At 35.7% G+C, this 15,831-nt stretch overlaps 4 protein-coding genes across 4 annotated transcripts; 2 read left to right on the top strand and 2 right to left on the bottom strand.

The window, feature by feature from the left end:
- Positions 1-3,293: 3,293 nt before the first annotated feature.
- Positions 3,294-10,486, bottom strand: LOC120421750 (peroxisomal membrane protein PMP34). The gene is made up of 3 exons (XM_039585024.2): positions 9,857-10,486; positions 9,728-9,788; positions 3,294-4,440 (listed from the first exon to the last, which is right to left on the bottom strand). Exons 1-3 carry the CDS (start codon positions 9,926-9,928, stop codon positions 3,632-3,634), a joined length of 942 nt encoding a protein of 313 aa, XP_039440958.1. The 5' UTR covers positions 9,929-10,486; the 3' UTR covers positions 3,294-3,631.
- A 124-nt stretch (positions 10,487-10,610) lies between these two features.
- On the top strand, positions 10,611-11,898 carry LOC120421757 (THUMP domain-containing protein 1 homolog). The gene has a single exon (XM_039585030.2). The coding sequence runs from the start codon at positions 10,750-10,752 to the stop codon at positions 11,800-11,802; it is 1,053 nt and encodes a 350-aa protein (XP_039440964.1). The 5' UTR covers positions 10,611-10,749; the 3' UTR covers positions 11,803-11,898.
- Positions 11,899-13,478: 1,580 nt separating this feature from the next.
- LOC120421753 (uncharacterized HIT-like protein Synpcc7942_1390) lies at positions 13,479-14,134 on the bottom strand. The gene has a single exon (XM_039585026.2). The coding sequence runs from the start codon at positions 14,077-14,079 to the stop codon at positions 13,654-13,656; it is 426 nt and encodes a 141-aa protein (XP_039440960.1). The 5' UTR covers positions 14,080-14,134; the 3' UTR covers positions 13,479-13,653.
- A 45-nt stretch (positions 14,135-14,179) lies between these two features.
- On the top strand, positions 14,180-15,524 carry LOC120421752 (28S ribosomal protein S22, mitochondrial). The gene is made up of 2 exons (XM_039585025.2): positions 14,180-14,408; positions 14,468-15,524. Exons 1-2 carry the CDS (start codon positions 14,294-14,296, stop codon positions 15,469-15,471), a joined length of 1,119 nt encoding a protein of 372 aa, XP_039440959.1. The 5' UTR covers positions 14,180-14,293; the 3' UTR covers positions 15,472-15,524.
- Positions 15,525-15,831: the final 307 nt, after the last annotated feature.

Here is a 15,831-nt window from a genome sequence, read left to right as displayed (position 1 = left end):
TTCCTTCAACTTTTTTTAATTTAGTAAAAACAAAAAAAAATAGGGGAAAAAATTAAAAGATTAAAGTTTTTAAAAAGTCTGAATGCAAAATTAAAAAAAAATCAATAATTTTAATTTAAAAAAACTTAAATTACTTAATTTTAAATATCTCAATTTCTCAAAGTCTTAACATACCATCTACCGACGAACCCCTTCAAATTAACTTCAAAATTTTAAAATAAAAAATAATTTCAGAAAAAAAACAACGCAAATCAGAAAAATAAAGAAATTTTTTTTTAACCACTTTAACAAAATCCTAAAAACAAAAAAAATATCGAAAAATCTTGATCGTGGATCGAGAAATTACGATCAAAATTTGTAATAGCAACTTCAAAAATTAAAAAAAAAATTTCAAAAACAAGAAATTTTTTATTTTGCATTAAAAAAAAGCTTTCAAAAAAATCTAAAATTCAAAAATTTACGCATAAAATAAATTAACAAATTATAAATTTAACAAATTAAAAAAAATATATTAATTTTAAATACAATACCAAATTCAAATTCATAATTTGAAAAAAAAATTAAAGGGATTCAGTAAATTCACAACGCTGCAAAATTTCAAAAATGTATGAATCCTACATTTCGAAGTTAAGAAAAAAAATCAATGCAAAATTAAATAAAAAAGTTGACAATTTTATTTTTAGAATGTTTCAATTTTATTTTTCTATATTTACAAAACAAACTTTGAACACGATAACAGTCGATAGCATATCGAGAAATTGAAATTCAATAATTCAAAAAATAAATTTGAAAAAAAAAACAAATATAAAAAATTTCAGTAAATTGAAAACGCTCCAGAAATTTGAAAATGTATGCAACTTATTTATTTTTTCAAGTGGAAATTTTGAAAAAAAAAAAAGATAAATTAAACATAAATCAAAAACTTTAAAAATTACAAAAAATTGAAAAAGTTCAAACAAAATGAAAAATCTTTACAAAAAAATTTAAGATATTTGAGAAATAAAAACAAACATTCCAAATTTAAAAAAAAATAAGATTTCTAAAATTTTAATCGTAATCTTAAAAATTTTCAACATCTTAATTTATTAAGTTTTGATTTTTTTATGTTTTAAAAAAGTTCATTTTTTTAAATTGGTTTTCCTAAAAATATAAAATATTTCGATATTTTTTTTTTTAAACTTAAATCTTAAAATTTTTAACTTCTTATTTTTTTAAGTTTTGAATTTTACTTTTTAAAACAAGCTTTGACCACGATAACAATCGATAGCAGAACGAATCTCAACACATTTAATTTTGTTTAAAGCGAAAATTTCAAAATTAAGTTAAATAAAAACAATCAACAATTATAAAAAACTAAAAAGTTTGAACAAAATTTTTGGAATGCTTGAATTTTTTTTATATTTGTAAAACAAGCGACCCATCATGATAAATCACGACTCAATGGAAATGAATTGAATACGCTCCAGAAATTTAATGTATGGACCCAACAAATTTATTTTTTTGTAGGTGGAAATTTCAAAACAAAGCTAAATTGAACAAAAATCAAAAAAATTAAGAATTTCAATAAATTTTAAAAGTTTTAAAAATTTTGAAATTTGGGAAATCAAAAATAAAACATTAAGAATTAAAAACAAGTTAAAGATCTCTAAAATTTAAAGCGTAATCTTAAAGTTTTCTTATTAAAAAATCAGCCGTTAACGGTGCACATCAACCAGAGCTTTTGCACCCAGATTTTCGTTACAGACATTTTAGTATCTTCAAAACTACGGGTATTATCGACATATTTTTTTTTTTCATCCCCTCAAGTACTGCCCACAAAGTAATTTACAACAAAGTTTGACCAATTTTACAATTCCGTTGTTGCAGGATTGGGTCTGTAAGTTTGACAATTTTGGAATAAGAAGATAACAACTTCCTTCGTTGCTGTGCACCCTTAATTTAATGTTTTTTTTAAATTTTTTTTTAGTGTTTAAAAAAAGCTTAAACTAAAACAAAATATTTTTTTAGAAAATAGGGAAATAAAAAAATAAAACATTTAGAATTGAAAAACATAATCTCTAAAATTTTAAAATTAGTTCTCAAAATTTTTAACTTCTTAATTTTTTTTTTACCTTTTTTTTGTTTTTTTTTTTTTTAAACAAGCTTTGAACGAGATTGTCCCGCCCGTGTGGATCAATCGGACCGCGCACTGGACTCCAATCCAGAGGTCGCCGGTTCGAATCCCGCGGCGGGCGCTCTAAAATTCTTTGTGTAAATATGGGTATTCGGCGCCGTCGCTCCGTGCCATACTTTCATACACTTAGGAGCCCAGGGCGGCGAAGTCCTTGTAGATAAAAAGGAAGACACTAGTGGTTGGTACTAGCAATGGTGGCCGACAGCTATAAAGTCAACTTCGTTTTTTTTTTTTTGAACTAGATATCGATAGCAGATCGAGAAATTCAAATTTAATTATTCTAAAATTTGGAAAAAAAATAAAAATTTCAGTAAATTCAAAAAGCTCTAAAAATTTAAAAATGTTTGATTCTCAACACATTTGATTTTTTTAGTAGAAATTTCAATCAACAATTTTAAAATTTTAAAAAGATCGAACAAAATCAAAATAAAAATAGTAAGCAAATTGGGAAATGAAAAAAAAAACATCAAGAATTTAGAAAACAAATTAAATATCTCTAAAATTTAAATTTTAAATCAGCAAATCTTTTGATTTTTTTAGGTTTTGAATTTTTAGTTTTTGGAATGTTTGATTTTTTTTTTAAGAAGCTGCTTATCCTGATAAATCAAGATTTTCCGTTGACAAATTAAGATCGTGATATCTCGATCATGAGTCGAGAAAATCCGATTGACTGCAATAATCAACACGAAAATGTCACAGTATCGAAATGACGCCATTTCGGTCACAATTTTAGATAAAAAAAAAATCAGATCGCTTTTGGGCATTTTTGGAGTCATGTCGTGATGTCGATTATCCGATGTGAAATTTTGGCGAGAACATCGGGTTACTTAGAAGGAAATTTCGGATCACAAAATAATCATGTCGCACCTCATAAAGATACAAGAATTTTATTGCGCTACCCTTTTCACTTCCATGCAAACTTTTCTAAATTTTAAACCCTTTCCTCGTTTGTTCCTGCCTCTTCCCTAAGCAAATCAATTACTTTACCAGCCTATTTCCATTGTCATTATTTTTGCTGATTATCTCACTCCCGTAATAATTTACCAAATAATAAAAATGCATATTTTATTGTTCTACCGTACGCCTAGCTCAGCTACCGTATTAAACTGCACCGAAACAGTTTTATTTTTTGTTGTTAGAATTAAAACAAATAAGAGAAGAAAAATACACCATTCCACTTTTTTTAAACTTAAATAACTTATTCCATTTGGTTTCGCAGAAACGCTTACGTGCTAAAATCACCACATTTTCTTCGTCTTTGCGCCTAGAGCGTGCTCAGTTTTTTGTAGAAAAGTAAAATAAATAGCTTTTGTTGGAATGTTTTTGTGTGCTTTGCGGGACTAGATTGAAGGTTGTGTAGATAGAATGGAAAGTTTGCTTTTGTAATACACACAATAATAAATGGTTTTGTTAATGCCCTGCTTCAACTACTGAAGAATTCTAAGAGAGCTACCTCCATCACTTGCGGGGTCCGCTGCCCCTCACCAGCAGCGTCGTGACAAAGCGCGCAATCTTTTCGTACGTCATGAACATGAGCGCCGCCGTCAGCACCGTCTGCAGCAGTTTGGCCTCCAACCCACGGAACAGCCCCGCCAGGCCCTGCTTCTTCAGCATGACCAGCAGCATCTGCAGCATGTCCGTGTCCGGCGGCAGATCCAGACTCTTGTCCGTGTTGCCGTGGCGCAACTTGGTCTGGATGACCTGCAGCGGGTACGTGAGCACGGTCGCAACGGCCTTGGCCACGGCACCGATCGCGAAGAACGTCACGGACGAAACGTTGCGGCCTCCGTCGGCGAGCAAGCGACGCTTCAGCGATTCGTACACCATGAACTGGATCGCCGGATTGGTGACCAGCAGCAGCGATGGCAGTGCCCCGGCCCACAGCCCCTTGGCGCCCTCCGTCCGTCCAATGTACATCAGTCCGTCCAGCAGGTTATCGTAATGCGTCGAATTGTCCTTGACCCGATGGCCCAAACCCTTCATCTTTAGCCGGGTGTTGACCACCCAGAAGGGGGTCGTCGAAAACACGTTCACCACTCCGGCCAGCGAACCGAGCAGCAGGTCGGACAGGGCCGACGGAGTGACGTCGGCTGCCGCCCGGAGCGCCTTCATGCTGTGGAACGTGTAAAAGTACACAAAGTTGGAGATGCACAGGCTCTGCAGGACGGGCACAATGCCACGGTACAGCGTGTTGAAGCCTTCCTCGGCGATTAACTGCTTCAGGACTTCCCATGTGCTGAGGGCTTTGCGACGCTCGGGTTCTTCCACTGTGGTGGGGAGAGGAGAACAAAAAAAGCGATTTAGAAACTGTTGTCGAGTGAGATAAGAGGTGAGTGCATTTTTGTAGATAGCCGCTTTAAGACTTAAGACACCACCCCGACTGCATGCAGCTTGGATTAAGTTATCTTCGAGAATTAAATTTAATTCTAAATTTGTCTTAAGTCTTCGTTTTCGAGAAAATGCATAAAAAAATGTGCATTAAATAATTCTTACATTTTGTTTTGTAAAACACAAATTTTATAGAAAGATATAAAAAAAATTTAATAAAATTAAACAACAGTTAATTTAAAGAAAACATTTTGCATCATTAGTTCGTCCATACAAGTTTTCATACAATTTTGGCAGCTTTCCATACACACATTTTTTTCGATCGATTTGGTGCCTTCGACAAAGTTGTGGATTTCTCTAAAAAAAATACCATTTTTTGAATACGTCTTTTCTCACACAAAAAATGTATTACGCAAAAAAAACATTTATGAAAAATCACTTTTTTGGGTATTTTTGCCTTCCTCACCTTACTGAGGAAAGGCTATAAAATCACTCGAAAAATGAACTTTTTATTTAGACCTCCTAGACCTACCGTCATTTATACATATTGACTCGGAATCACCAGCTGTATGTAGACATGTGTACCGAATCAATGTCACTGGAATATCTCGTCACTGGCTGAACCGAATTTGACCGTATTGGCCTCATTCGCCTCATAAGTCCCTATTGAAATTTATAAGATTTAGTAAAGCACATCAAAAGTTATTTTTAAAAAAACTGCTGCATATAAATATCACAATTTGCAAAAAAGGGTGGTTTTTGTATGGAAACCTGCCATATTATATATTTTTAGAAAGATTCTGAAATGACCTTTCTTGTGGATTAAGAATTTTCAAGATCTGACTTACCTATCTAAAATTACAAGCAGTTTAAAAAATGCTCTGAAATTACATAACCTCAATCTATTTCCCCACGGCGGTGTATTTAAATTTTTGACAAAAAGTATGGAGGCAGTCTATTTTTACTCATCACTTATTTTTGTTAGGACTTATTTGGTGCTGCGATCACGTTAGGGGCAATCCATAAACCATGTGGACACTTTTGGGGGGTTGGAATCACTCTATAAATGAGAGGAAGGCACCAACCACCTAAAGGTGGATTATGTAACGTTTTTTATTCTTAACTTATTTTTATTAAGTCCTTTTAACTTTTTTGGGTATGCTAATAGCGAAAATGGCATATTTTGACCTATGAAACGAGTTGGTCGAAATTCATTTGGCAGTGTTGCCAATTATCCAAAAAGTGATAATTCAAAAAACATGGGAAAGCAATCGAAATTTGCCATCGAAAAGTACTTTAAATGAAATTCCATAACTTTTTCACCTTTAAAAGGTATGACCAAGCTTTTTTTTTTTTCTTTTTAATGAGATTAGAAATTTTTCTCTAAATATGATTCAAACTTGTTGAAGATTGGACCAAAGCAAAAAAAAATATTTTTAGGAATCGTCAAGCTTGGTCATCACTTTTAAAGGTAAAAAAAATTGATTATCAACAAAAAATCAATTCTAAGTGATTTTTTTTCAATTTTTTCCATGTTTAAAAAAAATTGCGAAAAATTGGCAGCACTGCCAAATTTATTTTGACCAACTTGCGCCATTGCTCAAAACATGAAATTTGTTGTCATCGAGAACACATCCAAAATGTGATTTTTTAAAATTGATATTTTGCGCAACTATAAACTGGTAAGGGAATTGGAGCCTAACATTTCAAAAGGGCACATAACTTTTTTAAACAATAGTGTATCCCTTTCACTCGAATGACAGTTTACATAAGGTGTGAAAGGGACACACTCTTGTCTAAAAAGTTATGTGCCCTAATGAAATGGCAAGCACGAATTGTCCGAACCCGAACATGGTAAAAATGTTTATTTGTCTGCACTTAAATTTCCATTGAAATTTTGAGGTTTATTTTTCGATCCGATTAAGGAGACAAAAGCTTTTAACCCTCTACAACCCAACCCCGCCTTTAGACGGGCTTCGATTTAAAAAATCGCCAAAAATCAATTTTTCAACCAATTTTTGATCTTTAAAAAGCATTGGAAAGAAAAACTCTTAACATTTTAGAAAATTTATGGGTTAAAAGATTAACTTGTTTTATGTGACTTTGCCAATGTTTTTAAAAAGGATTTTTTTTTAGGGTCAACTTTGGCTGTGTTTTTTACTAATATTTCCTACATTTTAAGTAAAAAGAAGTATGCATTAATTTTTCTAGTGTCCCAGAATATGCCTCTACGCATTTTTGTACAATTTAAATGAAAATGGTGCCATGTGAAAAACAAGAAAAATTTAAAGTGACTTGAAATCATGAAAAAAATAGATAGGCAAAATGAAATGATTGGAGGTAGTAGAATAGGCTAAATTGTGCCAAAAACAAACACAAACTCATAAGAGAAATGCAAATTAAAATACTAAAATTTAAAAAAGAAAAACATAGAACAAGATTAGTAAAATTTTTCGTTGAACAAAAGTTGCTCAAAATGAACTCCTGCATATGGGAAAAATCAAACTTTGGGCAGTAGAGGGTTAAATATTTGCAGCCTAGATTCTAAAATTCGCAAATGCCACAATTTTTCTCGCCAGCTTGAATTACAAAAAAAATCAGATAACTTTGGAGAATTGTTGGAATCATATTGTTGGTATTTTGACAAAAATAAAAATTTCTTGATCCGATTATCCGGATCTAAATTCAAACGAAACTTTTATTGGGTATGAGTGTGTTTTATACCCTATATTTTCAAATTTTAATTCCTAGAATTTTAAATTTTTTTTTATTTCTTTGTATTCTTGATTTTTTTAAATTGTATTTTTTTAATTTATGATTTTTATTATTTTTTATTCATAAAATGTTTGAATTCTTGGAATTTGAAAATACCGTTTAAAAAATATAATTGCGGACTTTTGAAATTTGTAGATTTCTATTTTTGCCTTCCTCACCTCAATGAGGAAAGGCTATAAAATCACTCTAAAAATGAACTTCTTTATTGAAACACGTAGACCCACCTTTACGTATACCTATCGACTCAGAATCAAATTCTGAACAAATGTCTGTGCGTGTGTATGTCTGTAAGTCCGTGCACCGTAAAATATGCACACGATTATCTCCGGACTAGCTAAACCGATTTGCACCGTTTTGGTCTCAATCGATTCGTCCTGGGGTCCCACAAGACCCTAGTTAATATTATGAAGTTTAGAAATAAAACATCAAAAGTTATGCTGAAAAACGATTTCATCTAAACTTCCAAAGTTTGTAAAAAGGGTGGTTTTTATAAGAAACCCCATCATGCTATACATTTTCAGAAATGTATTTAAAAGACTTTTCCAACGAGCCCAAAACGTTGAAGATCTGACAACCCTATCAAAAGTTATAAGTACTTTAGTGTTTTTAATTCACTTTATCTAGGTCGGATCTTAGATATTTTGATAAAAGAAGTGTTATTTATACACTGTTTTGAGGCCGTGTAGTGTATCCACTTTATGGATGTGAGGAAGGCACCAACCATCTAAAGGTGGATAAAGTAAGGTTTTTTTTTTGTCTTGGGTTATTAAAAACACCCAAAAAGCAAATACTAAAAATTTGGTTTATTGGACCTTTTTTAAAAAAAACTTTAGATATGTATTTTTGGATTTTAAAGCTAAAAAAAAATAAAAATATAAAAAGACTTTTAATTGTGTTTCTTTTTTTTTCATTTTGGAATATTATTATTTTTATTTTCGAATTTCTAGAATTGTGATCTCATGAAAAATTATTATGGCTTTTCCCTCTGTTTTGATTCATTCTGAGCAAAAACAAAATCCTTTTTTTAATTTTCAGCATTTAAAGATTCGGCTTTATGAGGCAATTTTGGACATTCAATTTTATTATATCGAGTCTTGAATTTTTTAATTTTATTTTTATGATTTTAAAATTTTAAAATTCATGAATTCAAAATTTCCGATTTTTTTTATTCTGGAATAACCATATTTAAGATTAAAAAAAAACGTGTCTATGTGGTATATGGATTATCCTATTTTGAAGCATTAGATTTTTTTTGTGTTTCTGAACTTATTTTTTACCACAATATACGTTTTAAATTTTAAAATGTGAAGGCAGGCTTTTTCAATGATTTTATTTTAAATTTGATAACAATAATACATTTTTATAACACATTATTTTTATTTTTTATTTTTTTATAAATTGTAAAAAATACATATTTACAAAATCCTGGTAATTTTTTTTCAGGCATCGAAAATCTTCTTGTCTGATTCCGGGAAATGTTTCGACTTAGTTTTTTGTTCATAAAAGAAACTGAAAAAACAACCACATTTTAAGGATTTTACAAAAAAAAAAACCCCGGAAAAAATACATTCAAACATAGTTTTAAAAATTATAAAAACTTGTTTTGTAGATGAAAAATACTGCAAATTTCAAAAAGTACTCAAGAGAAAAAAAATTCCAAGGCCAAGTAGCTAAAATTTGCTAAATCTCAATTTATTTGAAAAACTAAACAAAAAAATGTCTGTCGATTTCCTGATTTCTCCGACTTCCTCTCGGTTTCAAGCTTTTTTTTCCAAAATTTAAAACGGGATTTTAAAATAATTTTGAAAAGATTGTTTTGTGGCCTTTCTTGACAGGAAGTACATTCTTTAAAAACTTGTTCCACGGGAACCAAAGTCGCTCATAAAAAAAGATTTAAAAAGAACAAATCGCAATCGTAAATTTTCGCTGACAGAAAACCCAATTCAAATCTGCATCACCACGCTACGAAGGTCAACACTGACTCGACAGGTTTGCCAATCTAATCTGACCGCAAGTAAGATTTCGATCGATCAGCATCAGCATTATTAATTTTGAAGGTTTACCGCAGATACAAAACAAAAAAAACGATCACCTTGCTTGTGTTGCAGATTTTTAGTTCCGTATTTTAAACGACAAAAAAACAAGCCGCTGATTTGCAATCAATTAGTCCCAGCGCATTCAAACCAGAACAAAAAGCAGCTTGATTTCTTCATTCATCTAACTCTCAAAAAAAGGTTTACAATTACATAACGCGACGCTACGCGCCGTTTTGATACTCTGCTAAATAAACACCACTTCTTCATCATAAGCAAAAAACGAGGCAATTTCCAAGCAAAACGTGTGGATAAGCCACTTAACTTAGCTGACGAATGAACGAAGCGAAGGGGTGTCGTGTGGTGTACTTGATTATATTGCGCCGGCGCAAAGGTCATCGTTTGGGCAAATACTTACGCTGAAGCCGGGAACGCACCGTGTCCAGGGGGTAGAAGGCAGACATGGCAATTACGCTTCCCTAACAAAAGAGAGACAAAAAGAGATTATATTAATTTAAGAACAAAAACAATTGCATCAACTAATTACCGTAGCGCCGGAGACTGCGTGGACCCAGGACAGGTAGCTGAACACCTGGTTCAGCGGCTTTGATTGCGCCATTTTCGAAGGTTTGCTGCACCTTTTTTCGGTTTCAAATTTGACTCGATCGCTAAATTATGCCAAATTTTTGTGAATTTCTCCTCTCAAATTTGGCAAAACCTGTTTTAGCACCGCTGCCACTAGATAAAGCCCCCTAGGCCTTGGACCATAAAAAACGAACAGTTTTAGTGCCTTCTCATCGTCGTCATCGCCGCCACTTGGAGAAGCACCTTCCCTTACGACCGACTTCACGCGAATGAGGAAGGAACTTCAAATCTTCAAACTTGCGCCGATTATTGGCCGTTTTGTTTGTGAGCACAAGGGGGGGAAAGAATCAAACACACAGCGAATTTGCAAAATTGGCCTCCCTCCGTTGCCTCTTCTGGTCCCCGGAATCTGCCTCCTCCTCCTGCTTCGTTCCAGGTCGTTGAGTTGCGATTTTTGCTTGACGCAATTCTACGTTAGAATTACAATTTCTAAGTCTAAAAGTCACACCTTTCCTCGGCTCTACTTAATCAGATGAAGAGTTGGAACCGTTGCACCGGTTCTTGGCCACAGGAATCTTGTTTTTAGGAGATTTTTACAGCGAAATAGCGACAATCAACCACTCGCGAACGGACCACTTTTCACTGTGACAGAAAAGAAGCTTGACAGTTACAGTAGAGGCTGATCCATTTTGACAGCAGGCGTTACGCTTCATTTGTAAACAAACCATCGTCAACACGCGCGCACATTTTGCCGTTGTTGCTTTCGTTCGACAAAAGAGTCCCCGAAATCTATTGTTCTCGCGCCGTTAAACGATTCCCACCCGAACCCGACCACAAACCCGCCTCAGTTCTTCAATGGCCACCGACGCGAAACGTCCCAGGATGGACGCCACCAAGCAGCAGCACAACAAGGGCAAAACCGACAAGCGAAACTACTATGCCAAGGCGGCGGATTATCACCGGAAGAAACCGGCCTACCTGGAGGCGGGCCAGCGCGGCTTTCTGGTGACGTGCAACATGCGCGAGCGGGACTGCACCCGGGACGCGTTCCGGCTGCTGAACGAGTACGCCGACGATCTGTACGGCAAGGTGGGCGAATCCCCGCCCAAGGAACAACCGGCCGAAGGAGGCGCCGCGGAAGAGGACGAGGAGGAGGACATTTCGGTGCAGGTGCAAAAGCAAGCCGAAGCGGCCAAAAGCGAGAAGAAAAAGTTCCGGTTCGAGTCGGTGGACACCGGCGCCAAGAACGTCTGCTTCATCACGACGGTGCTGGAAGATCCGACGGAACTGGCGCTCAAGATCCTGCGGGACGCGGCTGAAACCAAGAAGCAAAAGAGTCGCTACATTCTGCGGCTAATGCCGATCGAAGTGGTCACCAAGGCCAACCTGAAGGACATCATGGACGGCGCCGGCAAGCTGTTCGATCGATACTTCCTCAAGGAACCGAAAACGTTCGCGATCATCTTCAACCGGCGGTTCAACAACGGGCTGGACCGTGAGAGCACGATCAACGCGCTCGCGGAAATGATCAGCGCCAAGAACCGGGGCAACAAGGCCAACCTGAAGCACCCGGAGCTGGCGGTGATCGTCGAGGTGATCAAAGGGCTGACGCTGATCAGCGTCGTGCCGGAGTTTTCCGAGCTGCGCAAGTACAACCTGATGGAGATTTGCACCCGGAAGGACGAGGACGCCAAGTCGCAGGAATCGATCGGGGCGGAAAAGACCGAGGAGCAGAACGGGAAGGAGTCTGGCGAAACGGTCGCTGCTGAAGTGGAAGAGGAGAAAGATGCAGCAAAGGACGAGGAAGGTTCGCAGAAAGAACCGGAACCGGCTGCGTTAGCGGAGGATGTCAAGAAGCCGGACGATGAGGCTGTCCCGAAAGAAGAAGAGGCAAAGTCTGAGCAATAAGTTTGTCTTTTGATTTAATATTTTCGACTGTATTTCTAAGTACGGTAAAGATTTTCAAATAAATAACTGAATTCGTTGACTATACTTTAAACAATATACCTAATCTAGAATGTTTAATTTTATAAGAAAAAGTTGAGAAATTTTTAACAGAAAATTCTAAACATTTAGAACTGAGAAAACATATTACAAAATTGTAAAATTAAGAAGCAACAAGTCCAGTTAACAAAGTCACAAAAAGGATAATACATATTGTTTTTTTAGAAAGTTTTCTGAACCATCCGAAAATATGGGCAGCGAATGACCACGTTGGTTAAAGCTGCCATAAATAAATAAATGAACAATGAACATCCGAAAATATGTTTTCAAATTGAAAAAAAAATAACCAAACATCAAAAAAGTCTTATTTTTTTTTTCATTTTAAATTTGATTTTGCAAACAACATTAAATTTTATAATTTGGTATGCCATATTTTCCAAAAAAATCTCAATCGACATTAGGAATACGTTTTAGATTTTTTTAATAGACTTTTTTAAATAATTTTGCGCGACTCAAAAGTCAAAAGTTCAAAACAATTCTTGAAAAACCAACACAAACAAAAAAAAACATTTAGGTTTTAATACATCAAAAAATTACAAAAAAAAAAAATCACAACACTATATGGAATGGAATCTATGTTTTTATTTTAATTTCAATAAAAAAATTTTATTAGAAAATTGTTTTTTTTCAGATTTTTTTTTATTTTTGTAATTTTTTTTTAATTTTTAGGCTTACATAGATTTTTTTTTGTTTTCCGATTTTTTTTAAACATTTTGTAATTTTTAAATTTTATTTTTGTTTTTTTTTATACAGGCGTGAAGATTAATGCACTCGACTCGCACTCGATCGTACTCACGACTTAAGTAGATGGTAATTACCATCGAGAAATTACGATTGAAATTCTACTCGGTATTTATCGAGAAATCTCGATCGTGGAACGAATCGAAAAATTACGTTCAAAATTTTCAATACCAATTTCAAATATTTTTTAAAAATTAAAAAAAATGAAAAGTTCAGGAATTTAAAAATATAAAAAATAAAACAAAAAAGAAAATTACAATGATTATTAAATTTTAGAAATTCCGAAATTTTGAAATTCGAAATTTTGTTTTGCTAAATTAAAAATTCGAAATTTTTTAGATTAAAAAAAATCAAATTGATCAGAAATAAAAAAATAAATTTTTTTTTTAAAAAGGTAAAAGAAGTCGTAAATAAAAAAAAATCAGGAATTAAAAAATACAAAAAGTTGAGTAAAAAAAGAAAATTTAACAGTTTTAATATTAAATTTTAGAAGTTCAGAAATTTTCAAAAATACAAATATTTAAATATTTGAAAAATCATGATTCAAACATTTTTAATTTGGGATTTCTAGAATAAAAAAAAACAAATTAGTTTTGAAATTCTAGATAAATAGCAAAAATTAAAAAAAATCGAAAAAAAAATTAATATAAATTGAATTAAAGATAAAAATTATTAAAATATAAGATGTTTAATTGCAAAAAAAAAAATCTAAGATTTAAAAAAAATCAGAATCTCAAAAAACATTGAAATTCACCAAATATAAAAAATGTTAAAATCAAAAGATTTGAAAAATTAAAAACTAAAATTTTGGGATGTGTACATTTTTTTAAAAGTGTTTATTTTAAATTTCGATTGTTTTAATGCCATATATTTTTGGATTTAAAATAATTTTTGTCGATTATTACAAACAAATTTATTCTTTATTTAAACTTAATGTTATCAAAACCAATATGTAGCCGAATAATAGTTTTAAGCCAGCAATCTAATCAAGAAGTTTCCACTAATTTATCTAATTTATCCCGGTGGCCATCCCAGCTGCCGTCCGCCGATAACGTGCAGGTGCAGATGAAACACCGACTGACATCCGTGCTCGCCATTGTTCACCACCATCCGGAAACCCTCCGGAGCTCGCTCCTTCCCCAGCGCCCCCGCAACCTGCATCAGGTGGCCAAATATCGGCTCGTCCGCCGCCGTTCCGTCCTCCAGTTTGGCGATGCGCCGCTTCGGAATCACCAAAAAGTGGACCGGTCCTTGGGGCGAGACGTCGTTGAAGGCCAAACAGCGCTCGTCTTCGTAGATTATGTCCGCCGGAATCTGCCTCCGGATGATCTTGTCGAAGATGGTGTCCGCGTCCGGGACGGGGGGCTTGACGGACAGGAAGCGGGCGGGATTTAGGAACACGTTCCGGAGTGCTCCGGTGGAACCGAACAGCCGGTTCATGGTGATTGTTGTTTTGTTGGGAAGTGGTCTGATGTTTTGATTGGAAACGTAACGCCACCCCTTCAAAACGTAACGCCACTGCGCGCTGTCAAACTTTTTGACAGATCTCGGGAAATGTGATCGAGGTTGTTTTGTAACTTTTGAGGAGGAAAATTGTTTTTCGCCGAATTTTCCCATTTTTAAGTGTGTTTTTCTCTAGTTTTCCCAATTAAAAATGTTGAAACTTCCAGCCGGTGGCCGCCTGCTAAACGAGATTCTCAAAAGCACCCATTCATTTCCGTACTCGCGATGGTTTTGCAGCGCTTCTGCCAAGAACTTCTTGTCGTACGGTGAGTCGCCGGATTGCTTCAAAATTCAATCATTTCAAAAACGTTCTCTCCCCCATCAGACAAAGATCCCGGACCGGTGTTTATGCGCGATGACGTCCAGAAGCTGCTCCGCTCGATGACCCGACTTGAGCTGGATCGGGTGTTTCGAAAACGCTCCGTCCGGGACAGCACCGTCGAGTACAAGTTCATGACCGACGAGCAGTTGCGCCAGGAAGTGCGACAATCGATTGGCCGCGCCGAACGGCTCCTGCAGATGCCTCCGGTGGTGCACGTGATGCAGGAGAATCCCAAAGTTCTGTCCAAGGATGGCGCGTTGAAGGGTTTCTCCGAGGCGAAGATGGTCTTCACGGACATTACGTACGGCATCAAGAACAGCAAACGAAGCATCGTCGAGCGGTTGCCCGACGGAACGCTCCGGGAGGCGGACTACGAGACGCGCAAACGGCTCAACCAGATTTACTTCCCCCTCAAGGGACGACACATTCGAACGCCAAAGATGTTTGAAGCCGGAAATCTTCGAAAACTCCTTGAAGCCGGCGATTACGAGTTTGTCCTGGACCGGGCCTGCGTCCAGTTTGAACCGTACGAGGCCGAGTATCACGACATCACCGCCACCGTCTACCAGCACGTCAACGAGCACAAAGCGTTCGATTCGCTCCGTTCTACGCGCCACTTTGGCCCGTTGACCTTCTTCCTGGCCTGGCACCGCCTCGTGGACGACCTCCTCCTGGACATGATCAAACGGGACTACCTCCGCAACGGCGTGGAACTCATCGTCCTCCACAATTCCCTCCACCAAATCCCGGACAGCGCATTCGAGGGTCTCGACGAGCTCAAACAGCACGTTCTGGCCACGGAACCGGCCCTCTTTGAGCCGGAACAGAAATCCGTCGAAGAACTGCGTCAGGACGCACGCTACCTCGCGGTCATCGAACAGTTTGTGGCGCAGCATTGTACGAAGAAGGTGCAGCTGAATCTGGCACTGGCCGCGTACCGAGAGGCCGCCGCTGAACGGCAACAGCTGGCCGAGGGACTTCGGAAGATGCACGGTGGAAGCAGTTAGATGAAGCTTTGTAGAGTGTGGAATTGTGGACGAAATAAATAGTGGTAAATGAAGTTGTGTTGAGTTTTTTTTTGAGAAATTATTTGAAATCCAAAATATATTTTAAACGGATTTATTTATTTATTTTTTCTTTGATTGTTTTTTCCGTAGAGTTTTATTTTTAAAAATTGAGAATAGAGAATTGAACAATCAGTTGTCATGTTCCTTATACAAATCTTATAAGAAATTTTAGAAAACTTTCTGAGCTTTTCGAAATACACGTTTTTCTAAATTTCGATGAAAACAATTTTTAAAAATCGAGAAACTGCAATTTTCCAGTTAAATTTATTCTTTAACGGTGCACACTTCATAATCGAGTAC

This window comes from Culex pipiens, chromosome 3 (assembly GCF_016801865.2).
Source record: "Culex pipiens pallens isolate TS chromosome 3, TS_CPP_V2, whole genome shotgun sequence".
Taxonomy (NCBI): Eukaryota; Metazoa; Arthropoda; class Insecta; order Diptera; family Culicidae; genus Culex; species Culex pipiens.
The sequence above is the reverse complement of the archived record's forward strand: the minus strand, read 5'-3'. Positions and strand labels throughout refer to the sequence as shown.